Source organism: Mustelus asterias, unplaced genomic scaffold (genome assembly GCF_964213995.1).
Source record: "Mustelus asterias unplaced genomic scaffold, sMusAst1.hap1.1 HAP1_SCAFFOLD_1644, whole genome shotgun sequence".
Lineage (NCBI taxonomy): Eukaryota > Metazoa > Chordata > Chondrichthyes > Carcharhiniformes > Triakidae > Mustelus > Mustelus asterias.
Genome location: NW_027591589.1, coordinates 169 through 28,110, shown reverse-complemented (window position 1 = coordinate 28,110; position 27,942 = coordinate 169). Strand labels below are relative to the sequence as shown.

Genomic DNA, 27,942 nt, shown 5'->3' with positions numbered 1-27,942 from the left:
TTCAACCCGGATAAGTGTGTAGTGATCCATTTTGGCAGATCCAATGGGATGAAGCAGCAGTATAATATGAAGGGTACCATTCTTAGCAGTGTAGAGGATCAGAAGGACCTTGGGGTCCGGGTCCATAGGACTCTTAAATCGGCCTCGCAGGTGGAGGATGCGGTCAAGAAGGCGTACGGCGTACTAGCCTTCATTAATCGAGGGATTGAGTTTAGGAGTCGGGAGATAATGCTGCAGCTTTATAGGACCCTGGTTAGACCCCACTTGGAGTACTGCGCGCAGTTCTGGTCACCTCATTACAGGAAAGATGTTGAAGCCATTGAAAGGGTGCAGAGGAGATTTACAAGGATGTTGCCTGGATTGGGGGGCATGCCTTATGAGGATAGGTTGAGGGAGATTGGTCTCTTCTCCCTGGAGAGACGAAGGATGAGAGGTGACCTGATAGAGGTTTACAAGATGTTGAGAGGTCTGGATAGGGTAGACTCTCAGAGGCTATTTCCAAGGGCTGAAATGGTTGCTACGAGAGGACACAGGTTTAAGGTGCTGGGGGGTAGGTACAGAGGAGATGTCAGGGGTAAGTTTTTCACTCAGAGGGTGGTGGGTGAGTGGAATCGGCTGACTTTGGTGGTGGTGGAGGCAAACTCGTTGGGGTCTTTTAAGAGACTTCTGGATGAGTACATGTGATTTAATGGGATTGAGGGCTATAGATAGGCCTAGAGGTAGGGATATGATCGGCGCAACTTGTGGGCTGAAGGGCCTGTTTGTGCTGTGGCTTTCTATGTTCTATGTTCTAAGACTTGGAGCACTTCAGCGGTCACGGGCATTCAGCCTCTGATCTCCGGGTAAGCGTTCTCCAAGGCGGCCTTCATGACACATGACAGCGCAGAGTCGCTGAGCAGAGACTGATAGCCAGGTTCCATACACATGAGGATGGCCTCAACCGGGATATTGGGTTCATGTCACACTATCTGTAACCCCCACAACCTGCCTGGATGTGCAAAATCTCACTAGCTGTCCTGTCTGGAGACAATACACATCTCTTTAACCTGTGCTTAATGCTCCCTCCACTCACATTGTCTGTACCTTTAAGACTTGATTAGCTGTAAAGACTCACATTCCAATCATTATTCATTTAAATTGAGTTTGTGTCTTTGTGCCCTGTTTGTGATCAGAACTCCCACCCACCTGACGTAGGAACAGCCTGTTCCGAAAGCTTGTGGCTTTTGCTACCAAATAAACCTGTTGGACTTTAACCTGGTGTTGTGAGACTTCTAACTGTGTTTACCCCAGTCCAACGCCGGCATCTACACATCATGTCTATCATCAGAGCCCAGGATTATACACTCTTCCAGAAACTCCTGCATTACACTTGGGGAACCAGCCAGAGCACAACTGTTAGTAAGGAACTGCCATCATGCTGTGATTTTTCTCAGAACAAAGGCAATTTGGATAATGTACCGAGTTAATTTACCTGAGCTAACTGCTGACAATTTGCCTCAATGAATCAGCCAAACATCTAGGAAACATTCGTGACCAGCTGGGTCACCACACAGTGCCATCAACACAACATTGTACATCTAGAACACCACACAGTGCCAACATCAACACCAACATTGTACATCTACAACACCACATAGTGCCAACATCAACCCAACATTATACATCTAGAACACCACACAGCGCCATCAACCCAACATTGTACATCTAGAACACCACACAGCGCCATCAACCCAACATTGTACATCTAGAACACCACACAGCGCCATCAACCCAACATTGTACATCTAGAACACCACACAGCGCCATCAACCCAACATTGTACATCTAGAACACCACACAGCGCCATCAACCCAACATTGTACATCTAGAACACCACACAGCGCCAAACCCAAATCAAGACTGCTCAATGCCAGAAAGGGAAAATGTTCTTACCCAGGATTGCAGCACGGCTGACACTTGGCTGAACAGTGAATGGTTGTTCAATGAAGGGTTTCACACTGCAAGGTAAAGGCACGTGTTCATTAAGAAAAATAATGACAGCAAACAGTGTCCATCACTCAGCAGAGCTTCCTGTGAAAACTGTCACTCCTATCACATGTGGACCTCTTTCCTTGGACAGCAGCTCATCATAAAAGAGGAATTTTACTCAGGCTCTTTGATGAAACTTTTAGTTGGAACTTCAAACCCCTGAAGCTAACTTTCCTCCGACAAAGTCAGTCAGCAAGAAACACAAACAGGACAGCAGGACTCTCCTTTGGAATGAGGTTCTGGTCAGTGTCCCCCATACAGCACAGATGAAGCAGAAACTAAGTGAAAAGCAGAACAAACACAAGACCGTTCACTGTGAACCTGCGCTCTGAGACCCAGCAGCTTGATCTAAAATCTGTGCAGTCGATTTATTTAAAGAGGATGCACAAAGGAACAATGTACAAGAATAAGAAACAGAAAAGCTATCAGGTGAGGTCAGAGTAAGATGCATTAAGTTTAGGATATAATATGTATATATATATTTTTACATATATATATATATATATATATATATGTAAAAAGGTATTGAATATATGGCTGGCAAACTACAGGTGCAAATAGCTGTTTGGGAATGTTGTAGCAATCAGAGACTTGACTCATAAAAGGACAGAACGATTCTAAATATTTCTGGATACACGGGGAAGGAAGGGGAGAGGTGGCAGTACTTATGACAGCAAATATTACGATGCTGGAAGGATCAAGTACAGAATCTATCGGGTTAGTGTTAAGGAACAAGAGGAGGCACCATCACTTCTGAGTGCGTGCTGTAGGTCATCAACTACCAGGAAAGATACACTGGAGAAAACATTCAGGGAAATTACAGAGAAGAAATGCAAAAACTAATCGAGCAGCAACGGTACAGACTGGGATAGCAATAATGTAAAGGCTGGAGAGCTGGGAGGGGTGGAAAGGGAGTTTCTAAAGTGTGTTCCGGAGAATTTTCTTGAACAGTATGGACAGGATTTTTCAGCCGCGCTCGCCCAAGGTCAGAAAATCCCGCCCGAGGTCAACGGACCTTTGCATAGTCCATGTCTCGCCCACTACAATTCCTGTGGCAGGCAGGACTGTAAAATTCCACCCTGTTTCTGACCCAACAAAGGGGGAGAGATTATCCTGGTACTGGGGAATGTGGTGGATCAAGGGAATCAAGTATCAGTTGGGAATAATCTTCATAGTATTAAAAGTTTAGGTTAGCTGTGGAAAAGAATAAGGAGCAATCTAGAGTAAAAATATTTCATTCAGATGTTAGCCTTATCACAAGTGGATTTGAGTACAGGAGTAATAAGGAATTGCTTCAATTGTATAGAAGCTTTGTTAGACCGCACCTGGAGTAGTGTGGGACGTTTTGGTCCCCTTACCTCAGAAAGAATATTATTGCCATAGAGGGAGTGCAACAAAGGCTCACCAGACTTGTTCCCGGGATGACAGGACTGTCTTATGAAGAGAGATTGGGCAAACTGGGCCTGTATTCCCTAGAGTTTTGTAGAATGAGGTGTGATCTCAATAAAACCTAAAAAATACTCAAAGGGAATAGACAGGGTAGTTGCAGGTAAGATGTTTCTCCTGGTTGGGAGTCTAGAACCAAGGGGCACAATTTCAAAATAAGGGAGAAGCCACTTAGGACCGAGACGAGGAGAAATGTCTTTAGCCACGGAGTTGTGAATCTTTGGAATTCTCTGCCCCAGAAGGGTGTGGAAGCTCAGTTATTGGCCGGTATGTTCCGGCCGTTCACGCCAGCGGGATTCTCTGGTCCCACTGCAGTGAATGGGGATTTCTTGCCAAATTCTCTATCCTTGCTTGCAGCAGCAGCGGGGCATGGATGGCCGGAAAATTCTGGACATTGAGTATGTTTAAGGTATAGATTGATAGATTTCTGATTTACAATAAGGTAAAGTGTTCCTGTTCTGTGTAATTTCAGTGGAGTGAGAATAGATCTGTCCGAGGTAAATCGGAATCAAAATTGGAGGCAAAGCTTTAACAGAATGAAGGGCAACCTTTAATGAGGAAATGATTCCGGTGCAGCTGAGAAACACTCCAATGAGGGAGAAAGAGGAGGTTGGAATGCCCAGCTCTCTGGATGGTCGAGAGAGTGTACGACAGAGGCCAGGTGGATAGTACAGGAGAAAGCCAGCCTGAATGGAAAAAGTTCAGAAGGAAAGTGAAAAAAGAAATACGAGAGGCAAAGAGGGAGTACGAGAAGAGTTAGTGTCTAATATAACATGGAATCCAAGAAGTATTCTGTAGGCACATCAGTAGTAAAAGAATCATAGAGCCTTACAATGCAGAGGGACGCCATTCGGCCCATCGAGTCTGCACCAACCAAATTCTCACCGTGCCCTATCCCCACAACTCCATGCATTTACCCTAGCGAACCCCTCCCCCCACAACACTTTAGCAGACAATTTAGCATGGCCAATCCACCTAACCTGCACATCTTTGGACTTTGGAAAAGGATTGGGAAAGGTGGGATAGGGATGATTTGTCACCAAGAAAACAATGTGCCTGGAAGCAGAAAGCATTGCTGAGGGTTCTGAATGCATACTAAATGTCACTGACTTAGAAAATTAATCTGTTTCTCTCCACAGACCTGCCTGACCTGCTGACTATTTGCACTTCTGTTTATATTTCAGATTTCCAGAATCCATGGTATTTTGCACTAAACATTTACTTTGCGTCTGCCTTTAGCAAGGAAGAAGATACTGCCAAAGTCATAGTGAAAGAGAGAGTAGTTGAGATACTGGATTGGATAAAAATTGAAAGGATGGTAGTACCAAAAAGGCTGTCCTCAAGTCGATAGGGACCAGTCCAGATGCATCTGAGAATACTGAAGGAAGTGGAAATGGCAGAGGAACTAGCTATAATCTTCCTACCCTCAGATACAGGGGAGCTGCCAGAGGACTGGAGAATTGCAAATGTTACACTCCTGTTCAAACACAGGGCCGGATTCTCCAACCTCGCCCACAGCTGGGATTCTCCAGTCCCCCTGCAGTGAATGAAGATTTGGCTGAGTGCCAAATTCTCCGTTCTCATTGGCAATGATTACAGGACATGAACAGACAGAGAAGAGAATTTGGCCGGGGGGTGGCAGGGGATGTTAAGATAAATCGAGTAACTACGTGTTAATCAGTGGTGGGAAAGTTTTCAGGAAAGATCATTTGGTTCAAAATTAACAGTCACTTGGACAAGTGTAGGTTAATTAAGGAAAGACAGACCAGATGTATTGAAGGCAAATCACCATTTCATGATTCTAAATCGTTCTTAGCTGACTTGAGGTTTTGACAAGGTAACAGAGGCTCCAAAAGTCATTTGGTAAAATGTCACCTGCCCAGTTTGCCAGTAAAGATCAAACGGTAGAATAGAAGAGGGAGTCGGAGAACGGATATGAAGTTGGCCAAAATGAAAGGTAGGAAGGAGAGATCAGTGGTTTGAATGGTTATTCATTGGACAGGAGGAAAGTACAGAGTGGGGTTTCCCAGGAGTCAGAGCTAAAATCATTGCTTGTCTTGATCTATATTAATAATGTAGACATGGGTTTGCAGAGCATAATTTCAAAATGTGCAGATGACAAAAATATTTGAGGATGTATTGTGAACTGTGAGGAGGAAAGTGATAGATTGCAAGAGGACATCGATAGTCTAGTGGAATGGGGGGGATGTCAGTTTAAATCGAATGAACACTGATACATTCTGGGAGGAAAAATAAGTGGAAGCAATAAAAACTAAAGGATACAATTCTAAAGCGGGCACAAGGACAAAGAGACATTGGATACATGTACAAAAATCATTGAGAATATTAGGACAAGTTGAGAAAATGATTAAAAAGGTATAAAGGATCCTGAGCTTTATCAACAGGGTTATAACAGCAAAGCAAATATAATAAAACTAGTAAAACATTGGCTTGGCTTTAACTGGAGCACTGCATCCAGGTCTGGGCGCTGCATTTTAGGAAGGATCACAGAATACTACAGTGCAGAATCTCTCCTTAGGCCCATCGAGTCCGCACCGATGCATTAAATGCCCTGACCTGCCCTCCTAATCCCACTTGCCAGCACTTGGCCCACAGCCTTGAATGTTATGACGTGCCAAGTACTCAACCAGGTACTTTTAAAGGATGTGAGGCATCCCGCCTCCACCACCCTCCCAGGCAGCGCATTCCCGACCGTCACTGCCCTCGGGGCAAAAACGTTTTTCCTCAAATCCCCCCTAAACCTTCCACCCCTCACTTTTAAATTATGTTCCCTCGTAACTGATCCTTCAACTAAGGGGAACAGTTGCTCCCTATCCACCCTGTCCGTGCCCCTCATAAGGTCACCCCTTAGTCTTCCCTGCTGGCTTTTGCTACCAAATAAACCTGTTGGACTTTAACTTGGTGTTGTTAAACTTCTTCCAATGAAAACAATCCAAGCCTATCCAACCTCTCTTCATAACTTAAATGTTCCATCCCAGGCTGCATCCTGGTGAATCTCCTCTGCACCCCCTCCAGTGCGTTCACATCCTTCCTATAACCTGGCGACCAGAACTGCACACAGTACTCCAGCTGTGGCCTCACCAAAGTTCCATACAACTCCACCATGACCTCTCTGTTTTTGTAATCTATACCCCGATTGAGAAAGACGAGTGTGCCATGTGGCTTTTTCACCACCCTATTAACCTGCCTTTCTGCCTTCAGGATCTATGGACAAACGCCAAGGTCCCTTTGTTCTTCGGAACTTCCCAGTGTCAGACCTTTCACATTATACGTCCTTGTCAAATTACTCCTTCCAAAGTGGCATCACCTCACACTTTTCAGGGTTAAATTCCATTTGACACTTATCCGCCCATTTGACCATCTCGTCTATATCTTCCTGTAGCCCAAGACACTCAACCTCACTGTTAACCACTCGGCCAATCTTTGCATCATCGGCAAACTTACTGATCCTATCCCCCACATAGTCATCTATATCATTTATATAAATGACGAACGATAGGGGGCCCAGCATGGATCCCTGTGGAACGCCACTGGTCACTGGACTCCAGTCAATAAAGCAGCCGTCTGTCACCACCCTCTGTCTCCTATCGCTAAGCCAATTATGAATCTACCTTGTCAGATCACCCTGTATCCCATGTGCATTAGCCCTCTTAATAAGTCTCCCATGTGGTCAAAGGCTTTGCTGAAATCCATGTAAACTACATCAACCGCACTACCCTCATCCGCACACTTGGTTACATGCTCAACAAATTCAATCAAATTTGTTAGGCATGACTTCCCTCTGACAAAACCATGCTGACTATCCCTGATCAAACCTTGCCTCTCCGAATGGAGATAGATTCCTTCAGAATCTTCTCCAGTAGTTTCCCAACCACAGACGTGAGACTCACTGGTCTGTTATTCCCTAGCTTGTCTCTACAACCTTTTCTTAAATAATGGGACCACATTAGCTGTTCTCCAGTCCTCTAGTATTGGAGAAAAGATTCACAGGAATGGTTCCAGGGATGAGAAACTTCATTAAGTGGGTAGATTTATGAAGTTGGGGTTGTTCTCCCAAGAGAAGGTTGAGAGGATATTTGACAGACTGTTCAAAGTCATAAGGGGTCTAGAGAAGACTGGATAGGGAGAAATTGATGGGAAACTAGTTTTACTGACAGACGGGTTGAGAACCAGAGGACACTGATTGAAGTGATTGGCAAAAGAACCAACGGCAATGTGAGTTAGGATCTGGAATGCGCCATCTGAAAATATCGCAGGTTCAATCGAGGCATTCAGAAGGGAATTGGGTAACGCCTGAAGACATAACATTTTCAGAGATATTGAGAAAGCTCAGGGTAATGAGACTGACTGAGTCACTCTTGTAGAGAGCTAACACTGACATGCCCAGTCAAATAACCCCGTCTGTGCTGTAATTATACGATGATTCTATGAAATCAGCAGGTGGTACAATTCACTACAATAAGTAACCCGATGAGAGACTGACCAATACAAGTTTTTTCCTTGTTCTGGGATGAACTCAGATAACACAGAATTGGTGTTACTCCTGATGGATTTTAGCGTCCCTGGATGAGAATAGGGAAAAATCCTCTAATTACCACTCAGTGACTCCTGCTAGAAAATACACAGGTGGATATTGGTGAGGAATGCAATACACTCCATGCTTGGATAACCTATCCAAGTTCACCATCGGAGGTCACAGAGTATGTTTGACAACTGAAATGGACCCTAGTGGAAGTCAAGGAAGGCAGGTAGGAAGGGTAAAAGAAAAACAAAATCAACCTTTCAACAAGAGTCCCAAAGAGTAAACTGGGAGAAATCCTGCATTAAAAGGTTCAAATGCAGCGAGTGAATTTCAGCCTCTATCCAGTGTCACGATTTATGTAACAAACCTAAACTTTCTGAACCTTGAACTACATTTGTAAAAATTCTGTATGTCCGGTTGTAATGGAATTGTGAGTGAAACCCTTCCACCACTCTCTGCTCTCTAGAACTGCACCTACTCTGGTGAGGAGCTTGCGTCTCCTGAAGTTACAGCACCTGGCCAAAACTGAAAGAACTCGGGAGTCTGTGGAAAGAGAACAAACAGATAAAGATATAAACAGAAGGAAATAGTCACTCAGTCTCCATATCAACTCTATCCCCATTACAGGATCAATTCTGGGTTGAAAGCAAATTCAGAGAGGACGGCAACAAGTCTGATGGTAAATGGAAGCACAAGATAGGCCGATTTTGGGTTCCTGGGAGACACAGTCAGGAAGGTCTGGTGAGGAGATTGGACACATTTTCCGCATCTACCCGCTGTTACTCAGCACACATTGAACTCTCCCTTTCCCTGTCCCCACTAATTATTGCTCAATGGTCGGGCACTGAAAGTTTATCCAACTGTGTTCATTAGCAAAGGGAAAGGTCTGAGAAAAACTAATTGTGATAAAGTTGTTCAACACAATACAGGGGAAACAAAGTCTCAGTTCCCACTCAAAACTGGGCTTACGAAAGAAACTCAAGATAAGTCAGCACAGGCAATACATAAGCATTGAAAAAGAATCAGGTGTTGGTTTAGGGAAACGTGTCCCTTATTAACCCCCGCCATGCCGACAGCCCCAACCTAATTCTCAGGAACATTTGAAGCACAAAGTGAATAAAGTGTAGCTAACAAGTACATGCAGGTTAGTTTGTTGTATATGAGAGCTGCTTGCAACTGGTAAATCTTATTACAGAGAAGCAGGAAATATATGAACAGCAAGATTGGAACAGAGCCAGATTTTTGAAGATATGAATGAATAATTCACCCTACATTTGTACTTAATTTAACTTAAAGCAGGCTAGCCAACCACAGCCTCACTCATCACTAGTGGATGAGGTGGAGGGCTGTTGTAGGCTGCAAAGAGACATAGATAGGATGCAAAGCTGGGCTGAAAAATGGCAAATGGAGTTTAACCCTGATAAATGTGAGGTGATTCATTTTGGTAGGACTAATTAAAATGTGGATTACAGGGTCAAAGGTAGGGTTCTGAAGACTGTGGAGGAACAGAGAGATCTTGGGGTCCATATCCACAGATCTCTAAAGGTTGCCACTCAAGTGGATAGAGCTGTGAAGAAGGCCTATAGTGTGTTAGCTTTTATTAACAGGGGGTTGGAGTTTAAGAGCCGTGGGGTTATGCTGCAACTGTACAGGACCTTGGTGAGACCACATTTGGAATATTGTGTGCAGTTCTGGTCACCTCACTATAAGAAGGATGTGGAAGTGCTGGAAAGAGTGCAGAGGAGATTTACCAGGATGCTGCCTGGTTTGGAGGGTAGGTCTTATGAGGAAAGGTTGAGGGAGCTAGGGCTGTTCTCTCTGGAGCGGAGGAGGCTGAGGGGAGACTTAATAGAGGTTTATAAAATGATGAAGGGGATAGATAGAGTGAACGTTCAAAGACTATTTCCTCGGGTGGATGGAGCTATTACAAGGGGGCATAACTATAGGGTTCGTGGTGGGAGATACAGGAAGGATATCAGAGGTGGGTTCTTTACGCAGAGAGTGGTTGGGGTGTGGAATGGACTGCCTGCAGTGATAGTGGAGTCAGACACTTTAGGAACATTTAAGCGGTTATTGGATAGGCACATGGAGCACTCCAGGATGATAGGGAGTGGGACAGCTTGATCTTGGTTTCAGATAAAGCTCAGCACAACATCGTGGGCCGAAGGGCCTGTTCTGTGCTGTACTGTTCTATGTTCTATGTTCATCTACCTACTGACTGAAGAATTGAGACTCTAAGAGGTTGCATACAGTCTGTCGTCACTAAACCAACCTTTGGCATCCCTTTGGCACCTTGATAGAAGCTTTATAAAATTGAAGGTAACCTCAGTATACACAGGTTATATAAAGCCAAGTGTCACAATTAGCCTGATTACCAACATATAAATGATAAAGTTCAGGAAGCTCCAGATTCATAGTGCCAGCTGTTTTATTGTTCTAATCCTATAGTCGGGTGGACGTTGAGGTTAAAGAGTGAGCAGAGAAAGTAGGCATTAGGCTGTGCTTTAAGATCTGAGGCAACTAGCAACTTTCATTTACAATTTGAGGCATAGGCCGGAATTTTACAATCCCACCCACCATGGGAATCAGAGCAGGCGAGGGGTAAACCATTTTTTAAAGTTTATTTATTTGTGTCACAAGTATGCTTACATTAACACTGCAATGAAGTTACTGTGAAAATCCTCGAGTCGCCTGTTCGGGTACACTGAGGGAGAATTTACGTTTTTGGGACAAGCAAGGCTGTAAAATCCGCCCATTGTGTATGAAGGAGATAGATGATGGGGAGGTGTCGTTAATATTCGCCATTCCTGGCAGCATCCTGTGTAAATCTCTTCTGTACCCGCGCTAGTTTGATCACATCCTTCCTGTAATGTGCTGACCAGAACTGTATACAGTACTCTAGCTGTGGACTAAATAGTGTTTTATACAATTCTTAGCACAACCCTGCTCATACACTCTACACCTCAGCTAATAAAGGAAATTATCCCATATGTCATCTGAACCACTATATCTCCCCATCCAGAGAGGAACACACGAACAGGAGCAGGCTATTCGGCCCATCGCGCCTGCTCCACAATTCAATTAGATCACGGCTGTTCATCTACCTGGACTATCCTCATATCCCCTGATGACATTCATCTCCAGAAATCTAACAATTTCTGTCTTGATCATGCCCAATGATTCCAAAGATTCACCATCCTCTGGCTGAAGAAATTCCTCCTCATCTCAGTCTCAAATAGCCTGCCCTTTATGCTGACACCATGTCTCCTGGTTCTAGACTCACCAGCCAGGGGAAACATCCTATCCACATGCACCCTGTCAAAGCCTGGAAGAATGCTGTAAGTTTCAATGAAGTCACCTCTCTTTCTTTGAAACTCTGGAGAGTAAAGCCCAGTTGTCCCAACCTGAAAAACAATTCTGCCATCCTAGGGATTAAGAGTAAAATACTGCAGATGCTGGAATCTGAAACAAAAACAGAAAATGCTGGAAAATCTCAGCAGGTCTGACAACATCTGTGGGGAGAGAATAGAGCCAACATTTCGAGTCTAGATGACCCTTCATCAGAGCTCCGACGAAGGGTCACCTAGACTTGAAACGTTGGCTCTATTCTCTCCCCACAGATGCTGTCAGACCTGCTGAGATTTTCCAGAATTTTCTGTTTTTGGTTCATCTTCGGGATTAGTCTGGTGAATTGCCGTTGCACTCTCTCAATGGCAAGTACATTCCTCCTTGGATAAGGAGACAAAACTGCACACAATATTCCAGGTGTGGTCTGACTAAGGCCCTGTATAACTGCAGCAAGACATTCCTGCTCATGTATTCAAATCCTCTCGCTATGAAGGCCAACATACCATTTACCTTCTTCACCGCCTGCTGCACCTGCATGCTTACTTGCTCAAAAGGCCAGAGTCTTGGATCATGTGACATTCCTTCTCCATAGTGATGCCAATAAAGGATGTTTATCCAGCATCTGGAATTTGGCTTCATTTTCAGGACTGATAATGTCTCAGCCATTATGGATTGATGGGGTGTTATTCATGTTGAGGGTCTGGCATTTGCAAAGCAATTGTCTGTACACACCTGCAGACTCCACTGGCAAGGTTGGCTTATCAATTGCAAATGGAATTTGTTTAGCTCCTTTTGACATTCGTCTATACAATAGGTGGTCTATTAGAAGCTCCTTTGTCACACCTCACTAGACCTTTTCCGAAACTGAAGAGAGAATTATTTTGTTGTGAAGATCACTGGGGATCATTTCCAGACAGAGCGTTAACCATCTTAATCATCATTGTTCAGCGAAAGGTCCAATGTAAAAATTAGAAATAGCAGTAAGGATAAGGTTTTTAAATATACACAGGGTTGGGTTTCTGTTTTTTGTTGGAGGAATCTAACATTATTCTCCACTATAAATTCTCCTGTCTCTACCGGTAATGAGCCTGTGTTTGTCCCAGCTAATCTTTTCCATCTCATATTCCTGAGGATCTTTGCACAGCTTGCCTCTATGTTTCCTGCTAGTTTATATTTATTTCCTCTTTTCCTTTTCTTTATCAGTTCTTTGATCTTCCTTTGCTGGGTTCTAAATTGCTCCCAATCCTCGGGCTTTACCGCTTTTTCTTGTAACATAAGCCACGCCCTTTGATCTAATGCGATTTATAACTTCTTCTGTTAACCATGTCTGATTCACCTTCCCCGTTGGGGAGTGTTGGAATAATTGTTGAAACATAGAAGAGGTGAGAGCTCCTGTAGCTTAATGAGGAAAAAAAGTGCACTTTCAAAAATCTCATCATGAAATACTGCAGCCCCTTTACACTGAGGACAGCAAGCTGTATCCCAGCGACAACAGGTCACACAGTGTCCTATCTCACACTGACAAAGCAAAAAAAAAATCATTACCTACCCCTGTTGTTACGGGAAAAGGGCGAGATATGTTTGACATGCCCAGTTTGTTTTGAATAGCAGTGGCCGAGACGATCTGTGCTGATGACATGGCCGCCATACTGGCAAGGGCTTTGTCCTTTGCTGACTGATCCTTATAGATAAGAGAAAAGGGTGTCAGACAGAACAACAAATTATTACCAGAGTGTCTTATCGTTGCCAACTGCACATGAAACACCAGCAACATTTGTTAGTGGCCCTGTAAGAGTTTCTGGCACTTTGGAGGCCAGGTTCTTGGTAAGACCGTGTTAAATAGTACCGTGGACTTAAATTTGGTTTCAAAGTGAGTATGTGGGAGGAGGAATAACAGATGGGATGGTGTTTTTGGAGCCTGGAAGGAGAGTTCAGAGTAGCTCTGATCACAGAACTATTGATAGAAGAAGGAAACAACAGTGAGAACAAGAACAGACACCAGAGAATATTACAGGAAATAACACCAGGAGTGAGAGTGCACTGAGTGAGAGAGTGCTAAAAATAAAAGGAAAGAGGAGTGAAAGGAAAAGGTGGGTAGAAAAAGGAGAAAAGAAAGAAATAGCGTGCACAGCAACAGTATGAACAACCAAAGGAGGAATAGGGAGTGGGAATGTGCGAGATTGAAACGTATAAAGACAGAGGTCATTGCTAAAAACTTCCATCATCTTCTGTTCAGGAGCAATTGAGCTGTTAAAAGATGCTCTCCAACAGTAATCAGTAAGCAAACAAGTAATGATAATACTAAGTAGCTGACCAGTTTGTCCCAGGTTTGCTCGTTATATTAACCGCTTGTGATAAATTTAATCGGGCGGCATGGTGGCACAGTGGTTAGCACTGCTGCCTCAGAGTGCCAAGGACCAGTTTGCTGCATTTGGTGTGGGATGTGGAAGTTCCTGGAGACGATTTGCCTCCCGGAGGTCCATATCTGTGCCAGATGCATGGAACTGCAACTCCTGAGGGACCGTGTAAGGGAGCTGGAGCTGCGGCTCGATGACCTCAGTTTAGTCAGGGAAAATGAGAAAATAATAGATAGAAGTTATAAGCAGGTAGTCACACCGGGGCCTCAGAAGGAAGACAAGTGGGTCACAGTTAGGAAGGGTAAAAGTCATAAGGGTGATGTACCAGAGAGTACCCCAGTGGCAGTCTCCCATAATAGTAAGGGCTGGGCAACAGATGGGAGAGGGGAAGGGAGTGAGCAGTCAGTGGAGGGATCCCCTGTGGTTGCCCTCCAAAATAGGTATATTGTTTTGGATTCTGTGGAGGGGGATGACCCTCCAGGGGTAAGCCACGAGGACCAGATCGCCTGCACAGAGACAGGCTCAGAGGCCCAGAAGGGAAAGAAGGGGATTAGGAGAGAAATAGTGGTGGGGGATGCGATGGTTAGAGGCACGGACAGGCGGTTCTGCGGGCGCGAACGAGACTCCAGGATAGTAGTCTGCCTCCCTGGTGCCGGGGTACTGGATGTCTCCAGAGGGCAGGAAGCATATTAAAAAGGGAAGGTAATCAAACAGATGTAATTGTACACATTGGTAAAAATGAGGTAGGTAGAAAGAGCAGAGGGGTCATACGAGAGAAATTCAGGGAGATGGGTGCTGGGCTAAAAAATAAGGCCTCTAGGGTAGCAATCTCTGGACTGCTCCCAGTGCCTAGTGCTAGTGAGGCCAGGAACAGGGAGATTCTACAATTGAACACGTGGCTAAAGGACTGGTGCAAGAGGGAGGGTTTCAAATTCATAGATCATTGGGAAGTCTTCAAGAGAGGATGGGTTACACCTTAACTGGAAGGGCACAAATATCCTGGCTGGGAGTTTTGCGAGAGTGTTTCGGCAGGGTTTAAACTAGTGTGGCGGGGCGGGGGGGGGGAATCAAAACAGTAGGTCAGTAAGTACTGAGGCTGGGGTCGAGCTGGGGGCCAGGGCAAGGCTAGATAAGAAGAAGAGCATTCTGGAGCAGGATGACCTGAGTGGGCCTGGAGGTCTGGAGTGCATCTGCTTCAATGCGAGGAGTGTAATGGGTAAGACAGATGAACTTAGGGCCTTAATGCTTACGCGGAATTTGGATGTGGTTGCGGTGACGGAGACATGGCTAAAAGAAGGACGGGACTGGCAGCTGAATATTCCGGGGTATAAGTGTTTTAGGCGAGACAGAGGAGGGGCTAAAAAAGGTGGGGGAGTAGCGATATTAGTTAGGGAACATATTACAGCGGTGCAGAGGGTGGACAATTTAGAGGGGTCATGTACTGAGTCGCTGTGGATGGAGCTCAGAAACAGGAAAGATGCAATCACTATGCTGGGGGTGTACTACAGGCCACCCAACAGCCCACGGGAAGTGGAGGAACAGATATGTCAGGAGATTCTGGATATGTGCAGAGAAAATAGGGTTGTTGTAGTGGGAGACTTAAATTTCCCTGGCATAGACTGGAAAGTGCTTAGGGCTGGGGGTCTGGACGGGGAGGAATTTGTAAAATGCGTACTGGAAGGTTCTTTGGAACACTATGTAGATAGCCCAACTAGAGAGGGGGCTATACTGGATCTAGTTCTGGGAAATGAGCCCGGTCAGGTCGTCAAAGTTTCGGTTGGGGAACATGTGGCAAATAGTGACCACAACTCTGTTAACTTTAGGATAGTAATGGACAAGGACGAGTGTTGTCCTAAAGGTAGGGTGCTAAATTGGGGGAAGGCTAACGATAGCCGGATTAGGCAGGAATTGGTGGTCGTTGATTGGGAGAGGCCGTTGTGGGGTAAGTCCAAGTCTGGCATGTGGGAGTCTTTTAAGGAACAGTTGATAAGGCTGCAGGACAGGCATATGCCTGTAAAAAGGAAGGATAGGAAAGGTAGGATTCGAGAGCCGTGGATAACCAGGGAAATTGAGGATCTGATCAAAAAGAAAAGAGAGGCGTACGTTAAGTCCAGGCAACTGAAAACAGATGGAGCTCTGGAGGAATACAGAGAGAGTAGGAAAGTACTCAAACGGGGAGTTAGAAGGGCAAAAAGAGGTCATGAAATGTTGTTGGCAGACAGGATGAAGGAGAATCCTAAGGCATTTTATACATATGCTAGGAACAAAAGAGTTGTCAGGGAAAAAGTCGGACCTCTCAGGGACAAAGGAGGGGAATTATGCTTAGAACCCAAGGGAATAGGGGAGATCCTAAATGAATACTTTGCATCGGTATTCACAAAGGAGAGGGACTTGTTGACTGGGAGTGTCTCAGAGAGAGGTGTTGACCTGTTAGAGAGAATTTCCATTACAAGGGAGGAAGTGTTAGGTTTTTTAGGTAACATTAAAACTGACAAATCCCCAGGGCCTGATGGCATCTATCCTAGGCTGCTCAGGGAGACAAGAGATGTAATTGCTGGGCCTCTGACGGAAATCTTTGTCTCTTCATTGGACACAGGTGAGGTCCCTGAGGATTGGAGGATAGCGAATGTGGTACTGTTATTTAAGAAGGATAGCAGGGATAACCCGGGCAATTATAGGCCAGTGAGCTTGACATCCGTGTTGGGGAAGTTGTTGGAGAGGATTCTTAGAGACAGGATGTTTGCGCATTTAGAACGGAACAATCTCATTAGTGACAGACAGCATGGTTTTGTAAGAGGGAGGTCGTGCCTTACAAATTTGGTGGAGTTTTTTGAGGAAGTGACAAAAACGGTTGACGAAGGAAGGGCCGTGGATGTCGTCTATATGGATTTCAGTAAGGCATTTGACAAAGTCCCTCATGGCAGGTTGGTTAAGAAGGTTAAGGCTCATGGGATACAAGGAGAGGTGGCTAGATGGGTAGAAAACTGGCTTGGCCACAGGAGACAGAGAGTAACAGTCGAAGGGTCTTTTTCCGGCTGGAGGTCTGTGACCAGTGGTGTTCCGCAGGGCTCTGTACTAGGACCTCTGCTATTTGTGATATATATAAATGATGTGGTAGAAGGTGTAACTGGTGTTATCAGCAAGTTTGCGGATGACACGAAAATGGCTGGACTTGCGGATAGCGATGAACATTGTCGGACAATACAGCAGGATATAGATAGGCTGGAAAATTGGGCGGAGAAATGGCAGATGGAATTTAATCCGGATAAATGCGAAGTGATGCATTTTGGAAGAACTAATGTAGGGGGGAGTTATACAATAAATGGCAGAGCCATCAAGAGTATAGAAATACAGAGGGACCTAGGTGTGCAAGTCCACAAATCCTTGAAGGTGGCAGCACACGTGGAGAAGGTGGTGAAGAAGGCACATGGTATGCTTGTCTTTATAGGACGGGGTATAGAGTATAAAAGCTGGAGTCTGATGTTGCAGCTGTACAGAACGTTGGTTAGGCCACATTTGGAGTACTGCGTCCAGTTCTGGTCACCGCACTACCAGAAGGACATGGAGGCTTTAGAGAGAGTGCAGAGAAGGTTTACCAGGATGTTGCCTGGTATGGAGGGTCTTAGCTATGAGGAGAGATTGGGTAAACTGGGCTTGTTCTCCCTGGAAAGACGGAGAATGAGGTGAGACCTAATAGAGGTGTACAAAATTATGAAGGGTATAGATAGGGTGAACAGTGGGAAGCTTTTTCCCAGGTCGGAGGTGACGATCACGAGGGGTCACGGGCTCAAGGTGAGAGGGGCGAGGTATAACTCAGATATCAGAGGGATGGTTTTTTACACAGAGAGTGGTGGGGGCCTGGAATGCGCTGCCAAGTAGGGTGGTGGAGGCAGACACACTGGCATCGTTTAAGACTTACCTGGATAGTCACATGAGCAGTCTTGGAATGGAGGGATACAAACGAATGGTCTAGTTGGACCAATGAGCGGCACAGGCTTGGAGGGCTGAAGGGCCTGTTTCCTGTGCTGTACTGTTCTTTGTTCTTTGTTGACCTGGGTTCCATTGCTGGCTTGGGTCACTGTCTGTGTGGAGACTGCATGTTCTCCCCGTGTCTGTGTGGGTTTCCTCCGGGTGCTCTGGTTTCCTCCCAAATTCTAAAAGACGTGCTGGTTATGTGCGTTGACCCGAACAGGCGCCAAGTGTGGTGACTAGGGGAATTTCACAGTAACTTCATTGCAGTGTTAATGTAAGCCTACTTGTGACTAATAAATAAACTTTGCTTTAAATTTAGTCATTTGGATGAGAATTCTCTGCCCAATAATAGAGATTACTAAATGTGTTGCCCCTTCACAGTGTGGCTCCATTCTAGCCCATTCTAAAGGAAATGTTCACTGGAGTACACCAGGTAACGGGAGGAATTTGTATCCAGCTATGGTAGCTACTCCTACTCTCAGGATCAGTAATGGAGGCACTGAGATACTGACACACAGACTTGGCTGCAATTGTGCTGTTTAACCAGGGATTCTATCAGGAGAAGAAAATATCCTGGAAATCGACAGCATCTGCGCAAAACATCAAGTACAATACTGTGAAATAGCTAGGATCTATCTGTGTGAATTTAGATATTAATTAAACTTGGTAACATAGTCCTCAAACACAGCTCGTAAACTCATACATGTCCACGTGACCCTGTCGCAGGATTACAGCATTCCATTTAAACAGCATAGCTAGCGCACACATCTGGACATCTGACTATCGAACCAAAATCATACTCCAAACTCTCACCCATTTTTTAGTGTTGTCAGGCAGTTCTTTTAGTTTTACCTTCCTCGTCAAAAGAGCACTTGTCAGAAATGGATGGATTAATTTGAAGGACAACAATCCCAAATGGAGGCTATTAGCTTCAAAAGAATAAAACATGAAGTGTGGAGAAATATTTCATTCTGAAAATCGTCTACTGCACAGATTCTGCCTGACCTGTTGTGTTTTCAGCATTTCCTGTTTTTATTTCAGGTTTCCAGCATCTGCAGTGTTTTATTTTATTATGAAGAGATAATGTAATTGTGGAGTATTGAGAATGTAACGAAAGGAATGCAGAGTGATTTCTTAAGGAACAACAGTCACCATCCAAATCTCTGAAACAACAAATATGGAACTTTCCAAATAGCTTTACACTGACGCCATGGCTTCAGTACTTTATCCTTAAACAGAAAGGACCAATTAAATCAGGAGGGAATGAATCAATCATTGTTCCTCTTCTTTGCAATCTTAGCATTGAGGAGTATTTCAAATGACAAAGCATTCAGGAACAACGTTCTGATGGTTTAAAGGGTTCTAATGGTGACCATCCTTTCCAGCTACATTAGAAGGTGCACCCAAATCAAGAGCCCCTTGCAATTAATGCCATATCCAACACAGTAGGATGGGTTAGAGCATTCACACAGCTAGAAAGCACAGCTTGAAGCACTCTGTTGGGAATGAGAACAGCAAGTAGGGCAACTTTACATCTTCTCTTCCTTATGGCTTTCCAAACCTCCAATACTGAGCCAATCGCTGATTCTTTATCAGCAAGTTTCAAAAGAACGAGTTGACTATAGTGGAGGTCATAGTTGAGCCTGATTTGTCCTCAAAATAACCTCAATTTGGGGCTCTCTGACACAGTCAGGGTATGAAGGACCTTAATAGCCTGGAAATGCTGTAATATACACAAGAGATGGGAAAGTTGTTGATGCGTTCAGGATGATTGAGAGGTTCAGGTGATTCTCAAACATTATTTCACCTTTATGATCATTACAGAATCATTGCTTCATCTGAGTCTGTTGCAGCTCGTGACATCTCCTAGCTATTTCCTAAATATTTCACAAAGGTACACAGAAGTGAAACTGGTTTAAAAGCTATCACTAGATGGGGACAGACACCACTCCGACATTGACACTAATTCAGCAAATGAGAGCTGCATCGATCTGGAAATCTCAAGCAGTTGATATTTATATTGAATGTAGAATGTAGAGAGATTCACTATTGCTGATCTTAAACATGGAAACAATAGCAGGAGGCAGAGTCAGCAATCAGGAACAGTTACTACGTGTCACCCCGCATTAATGACCTTCTCCCCTTGCCACTGACTCCTCCCCCCATGCCAGTGAGCCCTTTTTCCGTGCCTGCGACCCTTCCTCCCGCGCCAGTGACCCCTCCCCCCGTGCCAGCGACCCCTCCCCCCGTGCCAGCGACCCCTCCCCCCGTGCCAGCGACCCCTCCCCCTGCGCCTGCGACCCCTCCCCCTCCGCCTGCGCCCCCTCCCCCTGCGCCAGTGATCACAGTGGGAATAATTCACCAAATCCAGGGAGGAAGGTGGGATCAAGGCTCAAATTGTTTGGCTGGTAGAAACTCATTGAGAACCTGAGAAATGAAATGTCTCCCAATCAGAAGACTGAAAGAAATTAGGAAAATCGGTGATTTAAAGTCAGACCGTCTTTTAGTGATTTCCAGATCATTTTCTCAAAGTTCAGAAGGATGGCAATTAGACACTGGGGAAGTCTTGGCAGTGTGCTCGCAGGAAAGGTGAAACTATAGAACAGCAGAAATATCAGTACAAAGCAACCAAACAAGTGCTTTCCCCCCAGGAGCTCACCATATTGAGTGCCTGGGGTTGTCAGCTATTGCCACCACCAAATGGGCAGTCCATTCAACATAAAATAAAACGATTATTCACGTTTTAAAAGCATTTACTAATGGAGGAGATACTTTCTCATATTTCATCTAAAAACTTGTAATCCAGTTTAAAGGAATGAAATCACCTTTAGTTACACCAGGTTGGTCCTGTTTAAAAGAATGAAAGGTAGGTGGCTGGAGTGACACCAGAAACCTCCAACCTCACCTGCGGCTGGGATTCTCCAATCCCGCTGCAGTGAATGGAGTTTTGCCTTAGCACCAAATTCTCCATTCTGCACGCTGGCAGTAGGGGCAGGGCTAATGAGATTGGAGAATCCTACCCCCAGTTTGTCTAATTACAGACACGCTCAAAAACCAGGCTGCTTAAGAATGATGAGCAGAAACTCAAGTTTCAGAGCAGCTTTTTTTAGTTTCCTCCCTCAGCACAAGAACTGTTTCCTCCCTCAGCACAAGAACTGTACATTAAATGGAGTCTCGCAGCCTTTTCTGTACATTTATCTCTTCAGGGATAATCTAATAATCATATTGAGGGATACCTTTAACAATGTTCCTCGCTCTGGATAAGGTGGCTAATGGAATGCTACCTTTATTAAAGCAAGGATGTTATGCTTCAGTCACATAGGGAATTGGTGAAACCGCATCTTGAACACTGTGTGCAGTTTTGGTCTCCTTATTTAAGGAACGATGTAATGGTGTTGGAGGTGTTTCAGAGATTTACTAGATTGATACCTGGAATGAGTCTTCATAGAATCCTTACAGTGCAGAAAGAGGCCATTCAGCCCATTGAGCTGCACCGACAACAATCCCACAAAGGCCCTATCTCCATAACCCCACATATTTACCCTGCTAATCTCCCTGACACTAAGGGGCAATTTAGCACGGCCAATCAACCTAACCCGCTTATCTTTGGATTGTGGGAGGAAACTGGAGCACCCGGAGGAAACCCACGCAGACGGGTGGGCGGCGGGGGGATGTACAAATTCCACACAGAGTCATCCAAGGCCGGAATTGAACCCAGGTCCCTGGCGCTGTGAGACAGCAGTGTTAACCACTGTGCCACCGTGCTAACCACTGTGTCACCATGCCACCTCTCTTGTGAGAAAAGATTGGAAAGACTGGGCTTGTTTCCACTCGAGCGTTGAAGGGTCAGGGGTGACTTGATTGAAGTAATAAAGATGCTGAGCGTTTCTTGACAAAGTAGGTGTGGAAAAGCTGTTTCCTCCTGTGGGTGAGAACTAGGGGCTGCTGGTTTAAAATTTGGGCTTGCCTTTTCAGGACAAAGACGAGGAGAATTTTTTTTCTCTCAGAAGGATTGTGTGACTTTGGAACTCTCTGCATCAGAAGGCATGGGCGGAGGGGGGGTGTGTGTGGTGGGGGTCATTGAATATTTTTACGGCAGACGTAGATAGATTCTTGTTAGGCAAATGAATCTAAGATTACTGGGGTAGATGGGAATGTGAATGTGGAACTCAAAACACAAAGTGATCAGCCATGATCTTACTGAACAACAGAGCAGGCACAAGGGGCTGAATGGCCTGCTTCCTCTATTTCATATGTTCATATGAAGGCTGTGATATCACTTCATTGTCAGAGACTGAAGGTTTCCATGAATTGGTGAGATTGAAAGTACATTCCAGCGTTGAACGTAAGTATTTCCTTGCATACCCTGTTGAGTTGATGCCTTCCCCCTTACCCTGTTCAGTCCAGAGACTCCAATTCCCAGGATACAATGCTGCAAGCTGTTCATGACCTCACACATGGGGTCAGGGGTTGTGAATGATCTGCAAATAAGCCATCAGCTGCACTAGGAGCCTACACACTAGCCAACAAACTCTGTCAATCACAACTCATTGCCGCATACACTGAGCATTGCTACAAGCCTCACATTCACATCTCACAGCTGGCACACTCTGCAAGCGACTGCCTCACCCCCCCCAAACAAATTGCAGCAAGTTACATGCTTCCTGTGGGGCAGCATGGTGGCACAGTGGTTAGCACTGCTGCCTCACAGCGCCAGGGACCTGGGTTTGATTCCTGGCTTGGGTCACTGTCTGTGGAGTTTGCACATTCTCCCCGTGTCTGCGTGGGTTTCCTCCGGGTGCTCCGGTTTCCTCCCACAGTCCAAATATGTGGGGGTTGGGTGGGTTGGCCATGCTAAATTGTCCCTTAGTGTCGGGGGGACTGGCTAAGGTAAATGCATGGCGTTATGGGGATAGGACCTGGGTGGAATTGTGGTCAGTGCAGACTCGATGGGCCGAATGGCCTCCTTCTGCACTGTAGGATTCTATGATTCTAGGACAAGGTGGCACTGGAACGAGCTGGGTCTAACTGGTGGGGGATGGGTCTGGCTTCACATCTTCATCCCAAATGGAGGAGACCGTGTTCACTCTCTTTGGAGCAGTCATTGTTGACTCCTGGCCAGTGGCTGAAGTGGATCCAGCAAAGGTTTTCCTGATGTCTAATCCTCTCTCACATTGCTGCAATCTCTAATCTATAAACTGCAGATAGAGTTTGTATAATATTGAGAATATTCCTACATGAATAGGGAGGGAATAGAGGGATATGGACTGACTAAAGGTAGAAGGTTTTTTTCAACTAAGTTAAGGCATCATTGGAGGGCCAAAGGGCCTGTTCCTGTGCTGTACCTTTCTTTGTTCTTTGAAAGCCAGTCTCAGTAATGGTGACCATGAAATTACCACATTTATAAAAACCCATCTGGTTCATTAATGTCCTTTAGGGAAGGAAATCCGCCGCCCTTACCCGGTCTGGCCTACATGTAGCTCCAGAGCTACAGCAATGTGGCTGACTCTTAACCACTCTCTGAAATGGCCGAGGGAGACACTCAGTTCAAGGGCAATTAAGGATGGGAATAAAGTGCTATCCCAGCCAGCCATATCCCATAAATAATACATTTTTAAAAATGGTGTGCATCATTTGCTTTCACATAGTTCACTTCATTTAACCCCTACTCTTGAATATTTCTCTTTCAGATACCCGTAGTAGAACATTTTATCAGTGTGTCAGTGCAGGTTTGATGGGCTGAATGGCCTCCTTCTGCACTGTAAGCATTCTGTGAAATTCTGCTGCTGCCATGTTAACCAGTGTCCAAAGGGGCTTGCAATGTGTCACAGAAATCCAACAACTGTCCTCCAACATATTGCTAGGACTCATTAGGCAGTGCCCTGGGGAACAATTCCAGGCAACATGAACCTGCTGCCCTGTCTCAGTGGTGGCACTGCTGCCTCACAGCACCAGTGGGCCTGGGTTCGATTCCCGGCTTGAGTCACTTTCTGTGCGGAGTCTGCACGTTCTCCCCACGTCTGCGTGGGTTCTTCCGGGTGCTCCGATTTCCTCTCACACTCCAAAGATGAGCGGGTTAGGTGCATTGGCCGTGCTAAATTGCTCCTTAGTGTCCTGGGATGCGTAGGTTAGAGGGATTAGCAGGGTAAATATGTGGGGTTATGGGTATAGGGCCCAGGTGGGATTGTTGTCGGTGCAGACTCGGTGGACTGAATGGCCTCCTTCTGCACTGTAGGGATTCTATGACCATATTGGGCCTCAGATCCCGACCACTCTGCCTTGTGGTCAGCCAGCCCAGATTGCACAATACTCTGTCAACGTGGTTGAGTCCACAGTCAGGGCTACACAGACTGAACTGGGCTATTCTGCAGTCTCCCCAATGAAAGTCTGAAACCTTCCAGCAGGCACATTACAGACACTCGGGTTACACTGTGTAAGAGCACTAGAAAAGGCACACACAAGCAAAGGCAGGCCACTAAAGGAATTGCTATGGATTGAACACAGTAGGACATGGTTTGGTTGGTAAATTGAATCTGGAATGCTCAGATTCTGCTGCCTTTGACGTTTTGTGCTTTGACCAAACGGACACCGGGATGAAAGAGAAGGTGTTAGTGAATGGGAAACTGGGAATTTGCGGTTGGATGAGCCAGTCGCACAGGACTCGGCTGCTCATCCCCTTCCACATGCGACTCAGCTCGTCGTCATATTGCTGGGAACAAGGGCTGTGCCCTCATCATGGAGAGGATGCTCTCCACACAACCCTGACAAACTCTGCAAGGCTCCTTCAGACATGTTAGGACAGAGAAAGACATTGATGCAGCATGTCAATGGTGTGGTTCGACCACATTTCATTAGCAGCATTGGTTTTTGTTATAAATATCTGCTGGTCACAATACACAAGATGATTGGAGCTCAGTCTGCACCATATTAATAGATAACCCTTGTTGCACAGTACCCACACACTGGTTTGACACAGCGAAGTGCCTCAGAATCTGGGCATCATGATTACTACCGGGATATTGGGCATTGACTTGCACAATTCACTATTTATAGTCACAATGAGCTGCACATTGAGAAAGCAAAGGGCGGCACGGTGGCACAGTGGTTAGCACTGCTGCTTCACAGCTCCAGGGACCTGGGTTCGATTCCCGGCTTGGATCACTGTCTGTGTGGAGTTTGCACATTCTCCTCGTGTCTGCGTGGGTTTTCTCCGGGTGCTCCGGTTTCCTCCCACAGTCCAAAGATGTGCGGGTCAGGTTGATTGGCCATGCTAAAAATTGCCCCTTAGTGTCCTGAGATGCGTAGGTTAGAGGGATTAGTGGGTAAAATATGTAGGGATATGGGGGGGTAGGGCCTGGGTGGGATTGTGGTCGGTGCAGACTCGATGGGCCGAATGGCCTCTTTCTGTACTGTAGGGTTTCTATGATTCTAAAGCGAAATCTCTTTTGGCTGTGATAGATCTGAGAATTAACAGACAGCAGAGTCAGTGCTATCCTGCACCACTGGGAAGTTTGCAATCTTCATCAATCTGGCTGCTTCCTCCACCTACTTCTCTCCTGCCCGAATGAAAGGGTTCTCTTTGCTGCAACGCTGGACAGCAAACTGTGAGATGTTGCAAAGAGCTTATGATCCAACCTGGAGGAAACCCAAGCTTAGAAATCCATTACTGTACTCACCTTCAATCAGCCGTGCAATCCTGGCCCCGCTCAGAGACGCCAGCAGAGATGGCAGATTCGACTGAAGGCACCCGGACTCAGAATTGCAATGACACCTGGAATTTGAAATGGGAACCAGCCCCTGAACTGTCTGCGACAACCCAACTCTCTGCTTCCTACAAACCATCGTGATTGCGCAATAAGTATTTACCAAGCCCAGGAAGTCAGGGTTAAAGGTCGCAATGTATTACCATGGTGACCAGATAAAATTCTAAACTTTCAGAGTAATTGAGCCCTTTACCTTTAATTTGCTGTGAATCTCACGAGATTTTCTTCGAGCAAGAACCTGAATGTGACTCGATACCTAATGGGGGAGAAAGAGAATGGACATAAAGGAAGGGTTTCACTTTGTCTTTTAAACAGTCACCTTCTGGGTGAATTGCTGCCATTAAGTGAGATTGTGACATTCCTCCTGTTACCAGACAGAGGTGTTTCTCAAAATGTAATTTTCACTTACAGATAAACAGCTTAATAAAACCCAGGATCCGGGCAATCTTTCCATCATTCACTCAGACCCAAACACTAACAATCTGCAGCAAATATAGGAAAGGTTCTGGAAATGTTTCCCCATATGTCAACAAAACTTCTTGCTATATTCTGAAACAGGCTCAATTTGGACAGAACCACATGGGGGCAGTGTACTCACTGTTAATGTCCTCCGCACACACCACACACTCTCTCCCACACCCCCTCCCTCTTGCACTCCCTCCATCCGCACACTCGCACCCTTTCCATCCCGCATTCCCTCCCTCTTGATGTTCAAGTCCTGGAGACTCCAGGCCAACCAAGGAGAGCTGGCAGCCCCATCACCTGCACCCACACCCCCCCCGACACTCCCACCCACACACACAACCCCCCGACACTCCCTCCCACCCACACCCCCCCCCCGACACTCCCACCCACCCCACAACCCCCCCGACACTCCCACCCACCCACACCCCCCCCGACACTCCCTCCCACCCACAACCCCCCCGACACTCCCTCCCACCCACAACCCCCCGACACTCCCTCCCACCCACACCCCCCCCCGACACTCCCTCCCACCCACACCCCCCCCTGACACTCCCTCCCACCCACAACCCCCCCGACAGTCCCTCCCACCCACAACCCCCCCGACACTCCCTCCCACCCACACCCCCCCGACACACCCTCCCACCCACAACCCCCCCGACACTCCCTCCCACCCACACACCCCCCCGACACTCCCACCCACCCACACCCCCCCCGACACTCCCACCCACCCACACCCCCCCCCGACACTCCCTCCCACCCACAACCCCCCCGACACTCCCTCCCACCCACAACCCCCCCGACACTCCCTCCCACCCACAACCCCCCCGACACTCCCACCCACCCACACCCCCCCCGAGACACTCCCTCCCAGCCACACCCCCTCCAGACACTCCCTCCCATCCACACCCCCCATCCACACCCCCCCAAACACTCCCACCCACCCACGCCCCCCCCAGACACTCCCTCCCACCCACACCCACCCGACACTCCCTCCCACCCACACACCCCCCGACACTCCCTCCCACCCACACACCCCCCGATACTCCCACCTCCCCCGACACTCCCACCCACCCGACACTCCCACCCCCCGCCGACACTCCCACCCCCCCGTCACTCCCACCCACCCCCCCGACACTTACACCCCCCCGGACACTCCCACCTCCCCCCCCCGATACTCCCACCCATCCCCCCCCGACACTCCCACCCACCCGACACTCCCACTCCCCCCTGACACTCCCACCCCCCCCCGACACTCCCACCTCCCCCGACACTCCCACCTCCCCGACACTCCCCACCCCCCCCGACACTCCCACCCCCCCCGACACTTCCACCCCCCGGACACTCCCACCTCCCCCCCGCCGACACCGCGGCACTCCCACCCACCCGACACTCCCACTCCCCCCCGACACTCCCACCCCCCCCGACACTCCCACCCCCCCGACACTTCCACCCCCCCCGGACACTCCCACCTCCCCCCGCCGACACCGCGACACTCCCACCCCCCGACAGTCCCACTCCCCCCCGACACTCCCAACCCCCCCGACACTCCCAACCCCCCCGACACTCCCACCCCCCACGACACTCCCACCCACCCGACACTCCCACTCCCCCCCGACACTCCCACTCCCCCCCGACACTCCCCACCCCCCCGACACTCCCATCCCCCCCGACACTCCCACCTCCCCCCGACACTCCCACCCCCCCCGACACTCCCACCCCCCCCCCGACACTCCCACCCCCCCCCGACACTCCCACCCCCCCGACACTCCCACCCCCCCCCGACACTCCCACCCCCCCCCCCCCCCGACACTTCCACCCCCCCCCGACACTTCCACCCCCCCCCCCCGACACTTCCACCCCCCCCCCGACACTTCCACCCCCCCCCCCGACACTTCCACCCCCCCCCCCGACACTTCCACCCCCCCCCCGACACTTCCACCCCCCCCCCCCCCCGACACTTCCACCCCCCCCCCCCGACACTTCCACCCCCCCCCCCGACACTTCCACCCCCCCCCCCCCG

The 27,942-nt window shown here is 47.3% G+C and overlaps 1 protein-coding gene across 1 annotated transcript in view; it reads right to left on the bottom strand.

Moving 5' to 3' along the window:
* LOC144488538 (transcriptional enhancer factor TEF-1-like) overlaps positions 1 to 25,713 on the bottom strand; it is a gene marked incomplete at its 5' end in the record, with an annotated part of 33,198 nt that extends 7,485 nt beyond the window's left edge. The window contains 4 exons of the mRNA XM_078206595.1: positions 1,933 to 1,997; positions 8,496 to 8,560; positions 12,915 to 13,046; positions 25,651 to 25,713. Of these exons, the coding sequence (XP_078062721.1) occupies positions 1,933 to 1,997; positions 8,496 to 8,560; positions 12,915 to 13,046; positions 25,651 to 25,713 (325 nt within the window). The remainder of the gene's footprint in view (positions 1 to 1,932; positions 1,998 to 8,495; positions 8,561 to 12,914; positions 13,047 to 25,650) is intronic.
* Positions 25,714 to 27,942: the final 2,229 nt, after the last annotated feature.